This window comes from Erpetoichthys calabaricus, chromosome 2 (genome assembly GCF_900747795.2).
Source record: "Erpetoichthys calabaricus chromosome 2, fErpCal1.3, whole genome shotgun sequence".
NCBI lineage: Eukaryota > Metazoa > Chordata > Cladistia > Polypteriformes > Polypteridae > Erpetoichthys > Erpetoichthys calabaricus.
In genome coordinates this window covers 222,675,477-222,695,188 of record NC_041395.2, presented here as the reverse complement: position 1 = coordinate 222,695,188, position 19,712 = coordinate 222,675,477, and the positions used below count along the sequence as shown (strand labels likewise).

The 19,712-nt window shown below is 39.8% G+C and overlaps 1 protein-coding gene across 2 annotated transcripts in view; it reads right to left on the bottom strand.

Moving 5' to 3' along the window:
• Positions 1–623: 623 nt before the first annotated feature.
• slc29a3 (solute carrier family 29 member 3) overlaps positions 624–19,712 on the bottom strand; it is an 88,828-nt gene continuing 69,739 nt past the window's right edge. For both annotated transcript variants that reach the window (XM_051923905.1, XM_051923906.1), the window contains one exon: positions 624–1,741. In XM_051923905.1, the coding sequence (XP_051779865.1) occupies positions 1,102–1,741 (640 nt within the window). In that variant the 3' untranslated portion in view covers positions 624–1,101. The remainder of the gene's footprint in view (positions 1,742–19,712) is intronic.

The following is a 19,712-nucleotide window of genomic DNA, read 5'->3' as shown; positions in this document are numbered from 1 at the left end:
GCTCACAAAAAGAAATATTCCCATACAGGCAAAATTTAGGTTTGCCCATGAACGTGAAAGCATAAATTTGTAAGAGAATTCATACCAACAGCATAAACAATGCATCATCGGCTTAAACTGAGTTACTATACCTGCTGCACCATCTTATTGGCCCTAGTAAATAAAAATAACAATATAGTTTGTGTACAGTACCATCAGTCCTAAGACACTTTAGTTTTGCTTGACAGGCCAGCAGCATCACCCAAACTAGCACCCATGAAAAAAAGTCTGTCTATGTACTGTAACATACCTTCATTAAGTTAATCATCGTGGAATATTCTTTTATGAACATCATGCAGGCAAAACTACTTAACTCTCAATTGAAGACTGCATACTTTTCAAGTGTTATGGTTGGCCTACATAAAAAGCACAGGTAGTGTCTCAAGAACCTAAGAAATCAGAAGAAAAAGTCTGGCCTTATGCTTAGCAGGCTCACTGACAGCTAATATGGCTCGTTAGTTACAGAAGGGCAGTAGAGGCTTGACTGAGCATAAAAGCTGATGATACCTGCCAAATATTCAGGCTCTGTAGGGCAGAATATTTCAAAAGAGAAGGCAGTTTGCAGATAGTTAAAGCGTGTGGAGTTACTAAAACAAGAATCTGTCTTTAATTAAATTGGCCACTATGAAGAAAGGTCATCCGATGGTCAAGTAAAGGTGGTAAATTACTAGAATATGTCATACATTCAGTTTGACAAGCCAACAGATACCAGAAGGAAATAAACCTGAATGAAAGCAAATGAGCGGCTGATGTATTTCCAGGTTCCAACCCCACAAAAGAAGGCACTTAATTAAAATAAGTCTTTAAGACATGATTTAAGCAGCCCTTTGGCTGTCTAAAATACACCAAAATTAAAAACCTGAGCAAATAAAAGGGTGACATGTATTTGTCCTCTGGAGGGTATCCCAGATAGTATTTCATCCTGCTTGGATGAGTTCACTGTTAAAATTGAAACCACAGGCTTAAAATCCAAAGTGCTACATGAACGCAGCATGTTAAGAGTCTAATGTTTTTAGCATTTTCTCTTTTTTAAAGTTGTGGCCTTAATGCTTTCTGCCATTTTTAGATATAATGCACAATGATAACTGAAAATGCAGCTCCGACTGCCAGTCCCAACATTAAAAAGAAAGACATGACCACACCGGCCGCTTCAGCCAGATCCCGGTGGACAACTTTTGGTCCATAGATCATTGGCAAAGTCCCCAGATAACCATTTGAGAGACCCAGGAAGGAGGTAAAAATTATGGGATAGACATCTGTAGTGAATACCACTGTCTTGATGTGATTGCGTGGCTGATAGTTACAGTACATGAAAAGTGGCACAAAGATGGTACGGAGCAGCACCGCTCCTGGCAAAAGTTTGCTCTTCGGCCCGGGGAATTGGATCCAAACTGTAATCTGCCGTCCACAAAAGTCAGCCATGTTGTAGAGGAGAAAGGTGGTAAGTGGAGTAAAGTAAGTCGTGGTCCAAGGGCTGCCACTGTTCTTGTGCACCGACTCAATACCTGATAAGATAGCCGGGAACACAATGATGGAAATAAAGAATACATAAAACACACAGGATCCTAAAATGGCTGTCTTCTTTAAAATTGGCTGTAGCGGAGGGATGGAATTCGTTCCAAGATGTTCTTCGGCCCCACTACCAGCATGTATCACTTCATACTGCAGGAGGTTAAGAGATCCAGTGCCAGCCATGTAATACCTGTGGGAGAATGAACAAAAATAATACTTTAAAATCTTTACTGTGGTAGAAAACAGAGAGTTGAATACGGAATAGTGTAGGAGAGAGCATATCAACATTTAGATCAGTAGGTTCTTATCCCAATGTGTTAAATAATGGCTTAATTTGATCATATGACTTTATAGACTAAGTCAAACATTTTTATTTTAAAAATGGGACACAGCAAATTAGTACATCCAAATCCCACCGGCTTCATTAGGGCTTATTATCCCATAGATAATATCGTTGCCAACTGTATACAAATAGTCAATATCCCAACCCATTGCTCACTAGCTGTGTTTCTCTTCCTAGCTGCACAGTTGCTTTTGACCTAGGCATTTCCTTGAGATGAGAAGCAGTATTCATTAATAGGACAAAAAAAGAAGAAAAAACTCTAATAATAGCAATTATTGTTAACCTATTACCTATAAACCCTTCGGAATTTGTAGAGTTCAAAGCTGTCCAATGTTCCTTCACCTACAGTGGTGTGAAAAACTATTTGCCCCCTTCCTGATTTCTTATTCTTTTGCATGTTTGTCACACAAAATGTTTCTGATCATCAAACACATTTAACCATTAGTCAAATATAACACAAGTAAACACAAAATGCAGTTTTTAAATGATGGTTTTTATTATTTAGGGAGAAAAAAAATCCAAACCTACATGGCCCTGTGTGAAAAAGTAATTGCCCCCTTGTTAAAAAATAACCTAACTGTGGTGTATCACACCGGAGTTCAATTTCCGTAGCCACCCCCAGGCCTGATTACTGCCACACCTGTTTCAATCAAGAAATCACTTAAATAGGAGCTGCCTGACACAGAGAAGTAGACCAAAAGCACCTCAAAAGCTAGACATCATGCCAAGATCCAAAGAAATTCAGGAACAAATGAGAACAGAAGTAATTGAGATCTATCAGTCTGGTAAAGGTTATAAAGCCATTTCTAAAGCTTTGGGACTCCAGCTAACCACAGTGAGAGCCATTATCCACAAATGGCAAAAACATGGAACAGTGGTGAACCTTCCCAGGAGTGGCCGGCCGACCAAAATTACCCCAAGAGCGCAGAGACGACTCATCCGAGAGGTCACAAAAGACCCCAGGACAACGTCTAAAGAACTGCAGGCCTCACTTGCCTCAATTAAGGTCAGTGTTCACGACTCCACCATAAGAAAGAGACTGGGCAAAAACGGCCTGCATGGCAGATTTCCAAGACGCAAACCACTGTTAAGCAAAAAGAACATTAGGGCTCGTCTCAATTTTGCTAAGAAACATCTCAATGATTGCCAAGACTTTTGGGAAAATACCTTGTGGACTGATGAGTCAAAAGTTGAACTTTTTGGAAGGCAAATGTCCCGTTACATCTGGCGTAAAAGGAACACAGCATTTCAGAAAAAGAACATCATACCAACAGTAAAATATGGTGGTGGTAGTGTGATGGTCTGGGGTTGTTTTGCTGCTTCAGGACCTGGAAGGCTTGCTGTGATAGATGGAACCATGAATTCTACTGTCTACCAAAAAATCCTGAAGGAGAATGTCCGGCCATCTGTTCGTCAACTCAAGCTGAAGCGATCTTGGGTGCTGCAACAGGACAATGACCCAAAACACACCAGCAAATCCACCTCTGAATGGCTGAAGAAAAACAAAATGAAGACTTTGGAGTAGCCTAGTCAAAGTCCTGACCTGAATCCAATTGAGATGCTATGGCATGACCTTAAAAAGGCGGTTCATGCTAGAAAACCCTCAAATAAAGCTGAATTACAACAATTTTGCAAAGATGAGTGGGCCAAAATTCCTCCAGAGCGCTGTAAAAGACTCATTGCAAGTTATCGCAAACGCTTGATTGCAGTTATTGCTGCTAAGGGTGGCCCAACCAGTTATTAGGTTCAGGGGGGCAATTACTTTTTCACACAGGGCCATGTAGGTTTGGATTTTTTTTTCTCCCTAAATAATAAAAACCACCATTTACAAACTGCATTTTGTGTTTACTTGTGTTATATTTGACTAATGGTTAAATGTGTTTGATGATCAGAAACATTTTGTGTGACAAACATGCAAAAGAATAAGAAATCAGGAAGGGGGCAAATAGTTTTTCACACCACTGTATTTAAACTTTCTCTGGAAGGCTTTGTCATACCAGTTTGGAAAGTGGATCTAATGTCTCCCATCAGTGCACTTGGTATCCCCTAAACGTTTTATTATAAATTGACGGAATTTCCCTTTGTCATGGCAAGTGGCTCTTCTGACCAGCTTCATTATTAATTTATTCAACTCTTACAAAACGTTTTTGGGATACAAAATCAATTGAATCAGATCTTCTTTCCCTAAATACTCTCTGGCTACAGTCCACTTTTCCCTACTCTTTGTTTTGAATAAGCTCATTCATATATCTTGACATATCCAACTTGAGACAAAAAGGAGAATTCCTTAATTTTTTCCCAGCCTGTTGTCCTATTCTTTTTGTTTAGGCTATTATTAAAATACATGTTGTACTCCACATAAATTTTCTGTCTCACCCTCCCATCAAGTACTAATCAAATCCCTTCTTTCAGACTACTTATGAAATAGCAAGAAACATCATGCATGCCAGTTTAACCCATGATGATATAATTGGGGCAGTATAGCTTACAGATTTGGAACTCTGTTATTGGGGTTATATGCTCCTTCCAATATGTAGCTCGATAAACTGCCTTCTTAGCCTTCCAACATGGTTTCCCTCTAAATTCAGTTTGGCCTCCCTCATTCCTTACCTGTTCTCCCTATTAGTACACTGAAAATAAAATCCAAGATCACCCCTTTACTACACTGAAAATAAAACCCTCTTTCCCAATCTGGGCCATCTCATTACTATGCACTAAACATCTGGCACAGAGTGGAGGGGGATCTTAAGTGCCAACGCTTGTTGGTATTCCCACACACCAATATTCCAGACTGAGGTCTTCTGAACTGGAAGGCAATCTACTGTGTATCCTTTTTGACCTGGATACATCACGGCTTAAAATTCTCAGAAACATATTTGACAACTCAGGGCTCCCAACATTCCAAGCACTGCGATCCAGGTTCTCTATTCCTCTTTTCACTCTTTATTTCTTCTATCTCCACATGAGATCATATCAAAAGACGTGGAGTTTCTCCATTTTACCTCCACCACCACCCACTTACTGTGTTTCGTTTCCTTTAATCATTTAAGAAACCACAAACTAACTTATCTGCTACATTGTGTAAAGCATCTTACAAGTCTTATATATTCAATTTAGCAATGTGATCCCCCATTCCATATCACTCCATCCTGCAGAACTATTATTAGTAGTGCTCTACCCTCTAAAATTCCAATCATCAAATTACCCAGTTCCGATTTATGCACTGCATCTTACTCCTTGTAAGCAATTCACTTTAAAACTTGACACAATCCCTTATGTCAGTTCTGTTCACTAAAAGTTTGTGGTTCAGTTCTCCACATTTTTTGAAGCTGTCCTTCTGTTTGTCCTTACTAGTCTATTTTTTCCAACTGTTTTTTATCCTTGCCACTGTATATCTTCTCTCCCATGACATCTTTCTTCTCCTTGATCTTTCATGCTCACTTTCTCTCTCATACACACACACTATGGTTCTGCTTTGAAATACAAATGGTCATCCACTGCTAACATTAAGAAATGGCAATGGAGACATTCTTTAAGGCCTGGATAACTTGTCCTACCTAAATAAAATTTAAAAAATGGTTTGGAATGTTGTGGCACAGGTTTAATACATTATAATACATTTAATACATTACTTAAGTACAATTCTTAACACTTACAAGTTGTGGGAAACAGGCAGTGGTGGGGGTTGATGTTCTCCTTTGTTATGTATCTTTAAAAATATACTTTGAATGTTTATCAAAGCGTTTTTTTATATTTTGTTTTTGGTGTTGATGCTTTGAAGAAGCATGCCCTGACCTTCATTTGGATTGAGTTGTGTAGGCTCTTTCTGTGACCCTGAGAACTCCAGTTTCTTCCCACATTTCACAGACATGCTCTTTAGCTTAACTGGTGTCTTTAAAGTCTTCCAGTGTAAGATAAGCCGGCTATGAGTTTGTGCATCCATCTAGGATCAGTTAATGCTTTGTAACCATTTGAAAGCTCTACTGCTCCACAACTCTGTAATGGACTAACTAAGAAAATAGTTGGATAGATTAGTAAAATGAAGCAGCCTGGAAGCACAGCATTCATCACAGCTGCCTGATGGTTTCAGAGCTCTAGGTTCAATTACTGTTTTGGTTACTCTCTGTGTGAAGTTTTCATGATCCCTATGCCACCAAGTGGATCTTCTCTGGGTACTCGTTTTCTCTTACCTTTGTCACAGATGGCTGGGGGGGCGACCCGGCTGGGACACCCCGGAGGACCGAAGAAGGGCTTATGCCTCCCCCAGACCACGTGGGGGTGACCGCCCTGGTGGCTATGGGGGCCATGGGTACAGAGCTTTGAAGCTCAACCCTGTAGGGGCCCGTGGTCACTTCCAGGGGGTGCCCCAATGCCTTGGGAGCCCTGGAACTCAGCACTTCCACCACACCCGGAAGTGCTGGGGGGGGGAGAGGATCGGGGACACCCAGTGTGGCGGAAGTGCTGCCAGAAGATTGTTGGGAGGCAACTTGAGCACATCCAGGTGATTATAAAAGGGGCCGCCTCCCTCTGTTCAGGGGCTGGAGTCGGGAGTGAAGGAAGGACGAGGTCTTGGAGGAGGCAAGGAGGCAGCCTGAAGAGAGTGAGGCATTTGGATAGATGGGCTGGACTTTGGGGTGTGTGTGCACTGGTTGTAAATATGGAGACTTATAATAAACATGGGTTGGGTGATTTGAAAGTGTCCGCCTATCTGTGTCCGGGTCATCTTCCACACCTTTCAAAGCACATTTGGTTAACTGGAATGTATAAACTGGTCCACCATAAGTGAACAAAGCTGTGTGCTAGAATGTGCCCCGTAATGGGCTGATATCCTGTTCAGACTTATGTCTTGATGCTGCCAGGGCTAGTGGCCACCTGCCTGTGACCACACAAAGGATTAAGCAGCCTGCTGGAAGGAGGGACTAGGAAAATGGCAATCAGCTGCAGGATAGTTTAAAAAATGCTCAAAAAATTAAAGGAACACTTTGAAAACACATCAGATTTCAATGGGGAAAAAAAATCCTGCTGGATATCTATATTGATATGGATTGGGTAATGTGTTAGGAACGAAAGGATGCCACATTGTTTGATGAAAATGAAAATTATCAACCTAGAGAGAGCTGAATTCAAAGACACTCCGAAAACCAAAGTGAAAAAATGATGCGGCAGGCTAGTCCATTTTGCTGAAATTTCATTGCAGCAACTCAAAATCGTACTCAGTAATTTGTATGGCCCCCAAGTACTTGTATGCATGCCTGACAACGTCAAGGCATACTCCTAATGAGAGGAAGGACAGTGTCCTGGGGGATCTCTTCCGAGATCTGGACAAGGGTATCACTGAGCTCCTGGACAGTCTGAGTACAACCTGGCGGCGTCGGATGGACCAAAACATAACATCCCAGAGGTGTTCTATTGGATTTGGGTCAGGCGAGCATGGGGGCCAGTCAATGGTATTAATTCCTTCATCCTCCAGGAAATGCTTGCATACTCTCGCCACATGAGGCACCAGCATAGGGTCTGACAATGGGTCCAAGGATTTCATCCCGATGCCTAATGGCAGTCAAGGTGCCGTTGTCTGGCCTGTAGAGGTCTGTGCGTCCCTCCATGGATATGCCTTCACCGACCCACCACTAAACCGGTCGTGCTGAACAATGTTGCAGGCAGCATAACGTTCTCCATTGCTTCTCCAGACCCTTTCTCATCTGTCACAAGTGCTTAGGTTGAACCTGCTCTCATCTGTAAAAAACACAATGCACCAGTGGTGGACCTGCCAATGCTGGTATTCAATGGCAAATGCCAATCGAGCTCCACGGTGCCAGGCATGTGAGCACAGGGCCCACTAGAGAATGTCGGGCGCTCAGGCCACCCTCAGGAAGTCTGTTTCTGATTGTTTGGTCAGAGACATTCATACCAGTGGCCTGCTGGAGGTCATTTTGTAGGGCTCTGGCAGTGTTCATCCTGTTCCTCCTTGCCCAAAGGAGCAGATACCGGTCCTGCTGATGGGTTAAGGACCTTCTATGACCCTGTCCAGCTCTCCTAGAGTAACTGCCTGTCTCCTGGACACTCCTCCATGCCCCTGAGACTGTGCTGGGTGATACAGCAAACCTTCTGGCAATGGCACGTATTGATCTGTAATCCTGGAGAAGTTGAACTGCCTGTGCAACCTCTGTAGGGTCCAGGTATCACCTCATGCGACCAGTAGTGACACTGACCGTAGCCAAATGCAAAACTAGTGAAAAAACAGTCAGAAAAGATGAGGAGGGATAAATGTCAGTGGCCTCCACCTGTTAAACCATTCTTGTTTTGGGGGTCGTCTCATTATTGCCCCTCTAGTGCACCTGTTGTTAATTTTATTAACACCAAAGCAGCTGAAACTGATTAACAACCCCCTCTGACCAGATCAATATCTCAGAAGTTTCATTGACTTGATGCTATACTCTGATTAAACAGTGTTCCTTTCATTTTTTTGAGCAGTATATATGCCAAAGAGTAAGAAACTGGACAGTAAAGTAACATTATGTGTGTATGTGCTTACTCAAAAAATGTCTGATTGTATTCTTAACTTTACTACAGGTATAGGCCAAGATTCAAATAAATAATAACACTTCTTAAATGTTTATTTAAAATTGATATGTTGGAAATAAGAAATAATACATACTTATGGTACATTTTATTTTACCTGTTACCAGACTATGGTAATACAGTAATTATATTTAATCTAAGATGGAAGAACTTCACAGTATGTTTACAGCCATAGACATTTTATATGCTGCCAGAAGAGGGCACTTGTGGGTTTATAAAAAGACTGGATTTGTGGCATTTGGCACAGGCCTCTTGCTGCAGTTTTTCATTCTGATTGCACTGATGTATTCATTCAGTTGATTGTTTCTAATTGCTGTATAATTATTATATATATACTGCTTCAAATGGAAGTAAATCTGAGACAGTTATGAGCTTGAGAGGCAGCAGCTGGGAGTATGTCATTTTAAGTCTTGCTGACTTACAAAGAACTGAAGTTGTAGGTATAAGAATGGTCACAGCCATTAAGAAACTATCAGAGAAAAGGAAAGTTGTAGACATTAGATAACATCACATACCATTCTCAACCTTGGTTAACTCATCCAGGGTCACTAGTGGCTGGGGATGATCCCTAGACACGGAAGTATAACACAGACAGTAACTGAAAACAGGATCCACTAATGAGCTATCTGTTAACGTCTCCATTTCACTTTACTTTTATATCATTACTTTCCAAAAAGACTTAGTCCCTTATTGTTACAGATTTTGGTCTTCTGATAGAGTAGCACTCTAGTAAGTTAGATGCTGTATGTGCTATTGATCTAAATGTCTAGGATGTTTTTAGCTTCTTCTAACTGGTTAACATAAAGAACACACCCAACCTATCCTCCTTCATACCAGGGTGGATCTGGAATTACTATTTAATGTAAAATGCATGCAACAAATGGATTACCCCAAAAATATGTGCACAAACATAAAAGAAATGCACAATTTCACACATACAATGGGTTGAGCTGGAACTGCACATACTGTAGTTTTCTGTAGCTGTAAGTGTACATGCTACTATGTTCTCATATTTTCCTCCACCTTTTCATCATTTGGAAGCAATTGACTGCTGACCCTATAATCAAATGCACATACATACATACTTTAATAAATAAATAAACTTCCCAGCATCAGCCTCTGCCACGCAACAAATGGGTGAGCAGAACAAAATGTATGGACTTATGGTTTTAAGTATTGGCTCTCTATTATTCTCATCGCCTGGTACTGTCAACAAAACCTGATCCCTTATCCCTTATTTGTTACAAACTTTCCTTGTGACTTAGCACTCCCCAGTTTGACCCAATGTTTTTATTTTTTACTGACCTGTTCTTATGATACCTAGAATAAATGTTGGTTTGCTCTAATTTCCCTTGGTCCTTGTGATCTCTTATTTGTTCTCAAACTGCACTCCTCAATTTGTACCCCTAAGATAAATGCAGGTTTGCTCTAAATGTTAGGTCAAGTTTTTTTTTCTTTCCTGCCCCTAAGATGAATGATGGTTTGCTGTAGATGGTCTGATCACTTATTTGTTATTAATTGGCATTAGTAAGCTAATATTCCTATGCTGTGTGCCACTTTGTTATAGTAAAATGGTACAGCATAATTGGGAATGCTCACTTACTTGCTATCAGCTGCTGCAAGGTGTTTAAACCCATTATTTGTTGTATTTATGGGATAACCACAATTTGTTAATCCTGATCTGTTTATTAATTACACTGTAACTCACTGTATTTTATTCAGGAACATTATGCCAACTAGGACTGTCCCATTTTGTCTTCAATGTACAGTACAGGACACACATACAGGATGGTCTCAAATTTTAAATGATCTGCCTTGCATAAACTACACTGCTATATTTTTGTGAGAATGCAATCACTCTGTTACTCTGCATAATAGCACCTCATATTAAACTATAATCACGTTTTGCTCATTAGATTATTAGCTACACACTATTCAGCTTCTATGGTCCTCTGAAAAAAGAAGTATAGAAACACCCCATCACGAGAACCTTAACTGTTACATCATCTGTGTGTCTCTGTGTGTGTCGAAGTCATTTCCTCCAGGGTTCACAGTTTCATTGTGGTTTTGACCACAGTTTCAATTTGGTTTTATAGTTTCGACTAATACTTTAACAAAAGAACATTCAAAGTGAGCGTATCAGAGAAAAAAGTGAAAAGTCTTCACTAAAACACAAATTTCCCTTCTCCATTTTCTTTGTCTTGCTTGAAAGGATTACTACGGCACTACAACTTATTGCAGAGGTTTTAATCCAAGACATGCCTTAGCGCACTGATTATCTTATTATAGGCATTTCATTCTTCATTATTTGCTCATTTTCCCATATAATATGATTTTTCCATTATTTATTACTAAAACATTCTTTATCTTGGTGACATATGCATAGACCAAAAATGGTAAGCTTTTACATTTTAATTAAATATTTTATTTTTCTTTTACAACCTTTTTAGACAGATATTCTTCTCTCTGATCCACAGATGAACCACAAATAATAATGTTTTGTGATAGTTAAAATCTTAATTTAAAGAATTTTAATAGAATTTTTTAAAAAAAGCAAATCAGATAATGCCTTTTGTTAGAATCTTAAGTGGAAAGCATATTTACTTCCATCTTACAGAGTGATGAACCTGCAAAATAGCATTTGATTCAGCCAAGAGTGAAGTGAAACTGCTGAGGATGGCAAGCAAGGCAACATATGAACAGCTCCTAACAGTCTTGTTTATAGCATTATGCTACCTGGCCTAGATGGCGTAATTTGGATTGCAGTGTGGAAAATAAGGGTAGGGGCACTGTGGGTCACAGAATTAATACATTTGATTATTAGTTTGACAGAGGAAATGCAGTTGTTAGCATCGCTGCCTTACAGATCTAAAAGCCTGGGTTAAAATACCATCCTGGGTTCTGTCTTGAGTGGTCTGCATATTTTTTTCTCCAGGCACTCTGGTTCATGCCACATTCCAAAGACTGGTGAAGGCTGGTGATTATAAAATGGTGCAGTGGTGTTTGTGTGTGTGTTTGTGTGCGTGCATGCATGCGTGCGTGTGTGTGTGTGTGTAGTCATTAGGTGAAGAGGCACCCGCCTTCTCTGGAACAGGAACAATGTTCTCCACAGCAGCAGCACTTTCTGGAGCCTTTGGGATGAAAGAACAGGTGACAGATGACACCACAAAGTTGGTCAGCACAGGCCATAAGAACTCAAGGACTGACTCCATCTGGTCCTACATATTTTCCAGCGTGCAGCTTCCACAGTTGTCTCCTTACTTGGTCTTCAGTTGTGGATAACCCACACTGCTGGTCAGAGACAGACACATCACCGGCTATTCCAACTGACAAAGTTGTTGATGTAGTAGGGATGATGTGGGGAGACTGTCATTGTAAGAAGATGGCAGGTAGCTTTGTCCATATTCCCTTCTAGCACCTAAGTGCTAGATTGCTCGAGACCAGTATTTGTGCCCAGTCCTTTCCAGACATCTTTCACGTTACTCTTTTTTAGCTTTGTAAACTTCTTGTATGTATGCATTATCTTTACCACACAAAACTGTAAAAGAAGCATAAAAACAAGTGCATGCACCTCCTTTGCCAAGCTTAGGAAAGGAAAATGTGGCCTGAATCTGTGGATATGTTCATGAATAAGAAATATTTTGATTTTAAACACTTCTACTAGTGTGTAGAAAACAGAAAAAATGCTTTGACAAATAGCAACACTTGAGATATCTAATTTCTGATTTAGTCAGTGTTACTTGTTGTTATGTTACTCAAACTATCCAGAAATGTACATATATTAGTACACTGTCCACCTTCTAAAATAAGGTTTTCTGTTTAATGTATGATTGAAATAGTATTATGTTGGTTTTTTTTACCAGTTATATTGATTACAAAAAACAAAAAAACAATTTGGTTAACAACCAGGAAACATCTTGTAAAGTAAACTCTGGTAAAAGAGTTATATTGCAAGCTTGTGAGTTTTATACTTTCTCCATTAGCAGAACAGCAGCCGCCATAAATTTTAAAAGAAATAAAAATAGTTTATTACCCAGACTGTACGGCTATTTTAAATTATACACGACAAGTTAAAATATCTTTTAAGTATGTTTAAGAAAAATGATATTTGAATCAATGACAGACTGTAACATTAATTTTAGCGAGCTGTATTATTGTTAACAGTAAATATGAAATTAACTTTCTTGACAATAATTTATCATAAGATGGCAAAAAAAGGATCTTTTGTTTATATTATATAAATAATTTTCAATTAGTATATTCAAAGTTTTCAAAATGTGTATAATTAAAATTTATTTTTGCATCTGTGACAACCAGGCTCAAATGTTGGCCTTGTCACGGTCTTTATGGAGTTTGCATATTCTCCCTGGGTATGTGTGGATTTTCCTCCTACATCTTTTAAACCCACTTCTTAGATTTATAGGCAATTTTAAATTGCCAAGATAGGAGTGTGCCATGTAATGAAAGAGAACTCCACCCAGGGACTATTCATGTCTTACACTTAAGAGACTGTGGCTTCCTGTGACCCTAAGTTAGTACAGGAAAAAATTGCACACTTCAGATGGAGAATTTCTACTCAAAAGTCACAAGGTGATGTTTTTATACAAATGTAATCTGTTATATCTCAACAGATATATACACTGTAATTAATGTTTTCTATATGCATTGTGGCACGCGGCTGGGGGTGGTATCCTGCCGGGACACCCCAAGAGGACCAGAAGAGGGCTCACGCCTCCTCCAGACCACGAGGGGGCGACCGCCCTGGTTGCTTTGGCGGCCACGGGTGCGGAGCTTTGAAGCTCAACGCTGTAGGGACCCGTGGTCACCGCCAGGGGGCGCCCGGATGCCTTGGCAGACCTGGACCTCAGCACTTCCGCCACACCAGGAAGTGCTGGAGGGAAAAGGAGCAGGGACACCCGGAGTGCTTCCGGGGATGCAGCCGGCACTTCCGCCACACTGGGGCGTGTCGGTGGAAGATTGCCGGGACACACCTGGAGCACATACAGGGAACTATAAAAGGGGCCGCCTCCCTTCATTCAGGGCTGGAGTCGGGTGGAGGAGGACAAGGTCGAGTGGAGAGAGACGGAGGAGGTCCGAAGAAGAAAAGGCAAACTGTGGTTTTGGCCTGGACTAGGGTGAATGGTGCTGCGGTACTGGGTTTGTGCACTTACTTATTGTAAATAAACGTGTGTGCTGGACTTGAAAATGATGTCCGTCTGTCTGTGTCCGGGCTGCTTCCCACAGCATTAAAACTCCTCATATTCATATCTGCTACAAATACGTCTTCTCATTAATAGTTTTACTCTTTACATTTCAAACACTGTGGGCTATTTACTTTCCTTCATTTGTGTTGTCAGATTTTCTCCAGTCCTTTTGTGTTACCTGGACATCACTCATCAACTGCAACTTAAACAATAGTTTCTTGACGTGCTTGAGGACAAGAATTTTACAGGGCCATAAGCCACTTGAGGGCAAGAACAGTTTCATTCTCGAGTGCTTCCAAAACACCATTGGTCCTGAGCTTCTCAAAGCTGCTTTGATTGGTGCCTAAAAATTTAAAGCATTCTTCAGGATTTGTTACCCAAAGCAGGACACAGAAGCGCAGAATTAGTTTTGGAAATAGGAAAAGAACCTACAGAAAATTTGGAAGGTGGGGTAGGAATTGTGACCTTAACAGTTTTACTATATTAGTGAACTTGGAGAGGCGTCAACTAATTCTTGAGAACTGCCCAGTGCAGAGGACGTGGACACCACCAGTGCTTGCTGCCTCACTGTCTTTCGTAAGAAGATATAAGCAATACCTTATCTTAGCCGTACTGCTGGCATTTGAGTCCCATTAATCATTGTCTCGAGAAAATACCACCAGATAGGTAATATTTTTAGGAAAAAGCTGAAGCCTTGCCCTCCGTTGTTGAAGTGTTTCACTTGCATATTGTTGAGCCATGGTGTTTGCTTCGTTTTGAATTTTTGTCTCTTCATCTGTGTCTTTAGCACAACGTCATTGTTGCATGTGCTGTTTGCTGTACACGGGTCTTTTGTAGTGAGAAGTGAGGTACATGCAAGAGCCAAAAAAATATAAAAGTACATGCATGCGCCATCTAGTGGCTGTGACTGAGTGTGAGCAGAGTTGACTGCCTCATACACACACAGGTATTTTGTTTATATACGACGGGGTACCCAAAAATAACCAGAACCTGTACCTGGCGCACAATCTAGACTTGGTTGTGAATTTCGCCATTAGGTGTAGCATAGTTACAGTATTCTGTGGCAGTCTGCCAAGTGGTGATGCTCTGTATTATTCGTAAGGCATTCTGTGTCGGTTTTCTTGATACTTATTAAACGTATTGTGCAATTTTTGTGATGGGTGATCAAAAAGAACAGAGAGTCCGAGTTAAAGTTTGTTTTCTCTTAGGGAAAACAGCTGCTGAAACTGTAGTGAGGCTTGAAACTGCTTTTAAAAGGAAGCTTTAAGTAAAACACAGGTCTACAAGTGGTTTTCACATTTCAAACGAGGGGGAATGTCACTTGATCTTGCTCCATGTGACATTTTCCTTGTTCCGGCATATGAAAAAAGAACTCAAAGGAAAGCATTTTTGTACCATGGAGGAAGTCAAAGAAAAATCGCTGCAGGCATTGGACAACATTCCTTTTCAGCAATTCCAAAAATGTTTCCATCAGTGGGAAAACCATTGGGACAAGTGCATTCATTCACATGGAGAGTACTTTGAAGGAGACTAAAGTTTCTGTAAGTAAAAATTATTAAAACAATTTTTTTTTTTCAAATCTGGTTATTTTTGGGTACCCCCTCAAATGTCTAGTATCTGAGATTCCATCAAAAATCACAGGATTGTACCCTTATCTTACTGCTGCTTTTTCCTTTAATACAATGAAAGGAGATACGTTTTTTTAGAGCTCACAACAAACCTATTGTAGTTTTCATGGTGGGCATATTACAATAAATATTAACTTGTACTTTAAATGTTTTATTATTGAGACATCAACTGGACTTGAATATGAATAAAATAAGTTAAGCAGTATGGCACGATGTAGTACTTTAGGGACATTCAAAACTCGACTCAAGTGTTACTTTGCAGAAATTAGGAAAATAGGATTGATAAGCTTTGTTGAACTGAACGGCCTGTTGCCCTACTTCACAAATGTTGCTTATATGTTTTCTTGCCTTAGATGACAAAAAGTAGACTTTTTGCAAGTCACTTAACTAATGTTTCACTGCAAAAGGAGACCTCTATAATAAATAAATAATTAGAATCTGGCCTATGGATCAATTTCTTATAAACTAAAGAGAGAACCATCCATTTAAATGATGCATTTGTGCAGATTGAACCACTGATGATTTGTTTCTCACAAGTGGTATGTAAACTGAACAGATGTTTTATTTTGCCTGATATTATCATTCATCTCTAAATATTACTGAAACTTACTGAAGAATGCTAATGATACTGTGCTATTTAAAAAAGCAGTGTTTCTGGGAAGTCAGAATGTAGTGTGAGAAAACAGATTAATTGATTCTAGACCAGTTTTAATCAGAGCAAAAATCCAAAGCTAGCTTATGAAGGAAAAGCCAGTATTCTAAAATTAGTCCAGTTTGATTGAGAAGACAAAACAAGAAAAGTAATTTTTGTGCAAAATATATTAATTGAATAATGAATGAACAAGGAAACCAGTTAATTAAAATTTCTACAGCTACATTTATCAGATATCATTTCCTGTTAATCTCCAATTGCTTTTTTACAAAAATGCAGTGTGGTTGATAAAATAATCTTCTGAAAGTTTATTATATAAATATTTCTACTGACCAACATCATTTAAACTAATTCCTTACAAAATTAGATATTGCAGAAGGAATTTAACTGTGAATGATGATGACATAAACACTAAGTATAATTGTAAATGCAACCATTTTTAATCAGTTTTATTTGTTCAAGTGCAGGTGTAAACAGCAGGATTGATAATGTGCTAGAGTCAACAGTTCACTTTAAAATGCATTGATTAAGCTAAAATCTAAAAAGTAAGGATGTTAACAAGTAATGCATGTGCTCCCGGTTCTCCCTTAGTAAGCTAGACCGAGGTAAGTGATACCATTCCAGGACGAGACGGGGTGCTGTTGTCAACCCCATCTTGTTCTTTCTCCACAGCACGGAGAAGATGCTTATTGATGGCACACATAGCCAGCTGTGACATCATTAACAAGTCCCACCCTCTGGGTTGCTCTGCTATAAAAAGCAACAAGCTAGAATGGTGGCAGCTTTGTCCTGATCAGGAGCAGAGCACTGTACGAATGATAGAACAAGCGACATTAGAAACACTGCCAAAGCCTTACATTGAACTCAAAAGATGCTGAAACTAAGTTATTTTTATTTATTTTACAATTGCCTGTTTTTTGTTGTACTTTTGGATTGATTAAACAGGGTTAACTTTTTTCCCCCTGTTCCTGACTGCCTCCTTGCTGCCTGTCACAAGTAAATATGAAACCCCTTTATTGAGCTTCATAACACTTCCTAATATGAAGCTTCCAGCTTACCAAGAGAAATAAGTTTGTATTTAAACCTCTGTCTGTCTCTGTCAAAAGCACTGTCAATGAGCGCATCATTACAGGATGGTTCAAATCAAGGCATACGAAGACGACAACTGCTCATGTTTATGTGCCGACCAAAGAAGCAGATGGTGCAGAAAAGGACGTGTTCTATGATCAACTTCAGGATGTCCTAATGGATATCCCAAGTCACAATCTAGTCCTAGTCATCGGTGACATGAATGCACAAATCTTTGGCAATTATACGGACAGGAACATGAAATAGGACCGCATGGCTAGGCAACACAGACAACCGACCATGACGAAAGACTACTACAGTTCTGTGGCACCAACAACTTGTTTATCGCCAATACCTACTTCCAGCACAAAGCCATCCACAAGAAAACATGGCAATCACTTGATGGCATCACGCAAAATGGGATCGACTACATTTATTTATAGTAAACACTGGCAATCAATGTTAATCAAACTTCATGCTGTATTCAATAAAAAGTAAAATATATTAAAATACAGTAAGATCCCAAAGTATGCAAACTATAATGCATGTATGTGTTTGATCAATATATTGTAACATGGAACGAACACATCCATCCATCCATCCATTTTCCAACCCGCTGAATCCGAACACAGAGTCACGGGGGTCTGCTGGAGCCAATCCCAGCAAACACAGGGCACAAGGCAGGGAACCAATCCTGGGCAGGGTGCCAACCCACCGCAGGACACACACAAACACACCCACACACCAAGCACACACACTAGGGCCAATTCAGAGTCACCAGTCCACCTAACCTGCATGTCTTTGGACCGTGGGAGGAAACCGGAGCGCCCGGAGGAAACCCACGCAGACACGGGGAGAACATGCAAACTCCACGCAGGGAGGACCCGGGAAGTGAACCCGGGTCTCCTAACTGCGAGGCAGCAGCGCTACCCACTGCGCCACCGCGCCGCCCCTAAATTTCAATATATTTTTGTTATTTATTAAAATATCAAACAACAAATTAGCCAAGACACAGACTTAGTGACAAATCTTTGCATTAACCATGAACTATGGGCTCTCACAGGTAAAGTGACCTATGGATTTAGCAGTATCAACTAATGGGATTCCCCAACAATGATTACTAAAGACAGCCCCTGCAGCATACTTACTGGTCAGAGGCAGAAAGATTCTTAGAAAATACAATGTTAAAATGATACTAGTAATGTATCAGAAACACATCTTGCGCCATTGCAAAACATAGCAGCCAAGAGCGATGCGTCCAATGTGGCTATCTCATGTTTCATCATTTAATTTTACAAAGACATTGTAATAACTATTGAACAGCTAGTTGTGCAAGGTCCCACCATGAATTCCAAATACATCACGATTAATGATGACAGAACATTCTAATGTAAAGAGAACATTGCTCTTCATTGCTAGCATTTCCTACAAATGTACCTCCACTGACTCAGATGATTGACCAAGTACATTTTATATAAAGACTCGTAGCTGACTGTGGTTTGAATTTTAAATATTCCTGTTTAAAACATGCACAATTTTAGTTATTTAAATAGATGTATTAGACTTGTTCATATTATATTTCACTTTCACATAACAACTGGGAATTTTAAACATAAAATTTGTTTACACTGTTAACGACAGCAGAAAGTCAGAGGAAACTGCAAGGCTGCAAGATATACTGTATCAGAGACAGAATATAGTCACCCTGTTAGAATATAAAGTCTATATATAGGTCCCAGGCTGAGGGCATACTCTACAAGAGTATTGCTTCCCCATGTCGATAGTGGGCAGTAGTTTTGCTTTGTTACAATGTGTGACATTTCCACAGTTTCTTTAAGAGTTGCAGTAATTGCCAGAGACTCTGTGGGAGCAGATGTGATCTTAAGTACATAGGCCAGAATGAAGCCAGACGTACTCCTGGGAATAGCCTTGTGAGGCCCTTCTCCTCCTCTGTTAGATGAGCTTAGAGTTGGGAGAGGTGCAGATGCAAGAGGTTTACCTAGCAATGAGGTGGAGGAGGAGGTAGCCAGTGAACTAAGGAAGATACTGCTGGTTAGAAGGAGCTTATGTATTGTAGAAGAACATTCAACCCACAAGGGTTTATAAAAGGTCATAGGGCATAACCATTATTGTTTTGTTCCTTATTTTGTATTTTGTGCATCCCTTCCATTATAACCTTCCATTACATTTCATTTTGTTAATAAATACCCATTCTAACTCATACTGGCGTCTTTACAGGGTCATTTCCAGAATGCCGAAATCTTGTCAGAATGAATAATTTCTTCTAAAGTAAGCACCAAAAATAACTATTAGAAGAAAACTCTTTTTGGTATTTAAAAAAAAAAAAAAGATTCATGACCACTTTCTTACCCCAACATCCCATTTACCATTCATGATCTTTCATTAGTTGATCAAAACAATGTGATAATGGCTACTACAGAGAGGTTTAAAATCCGAGAACAAATCAAAAGGCAGACTTTTGAATACAATTACTTGCTGACTATTCGGAACTTTGAGGAGGCAACATCATCACTCTTGCAATATATGGACAGAAAACACTACTCTCTCTCTCTCTCTATATATATATATTATATTATATATATAAATTAATCAACAGAGAATTCTGGGGAGTAAAAAGAAGGCTAAATTAAATAAGTAACAGACTGAAATAAATATTCTTGCAAATC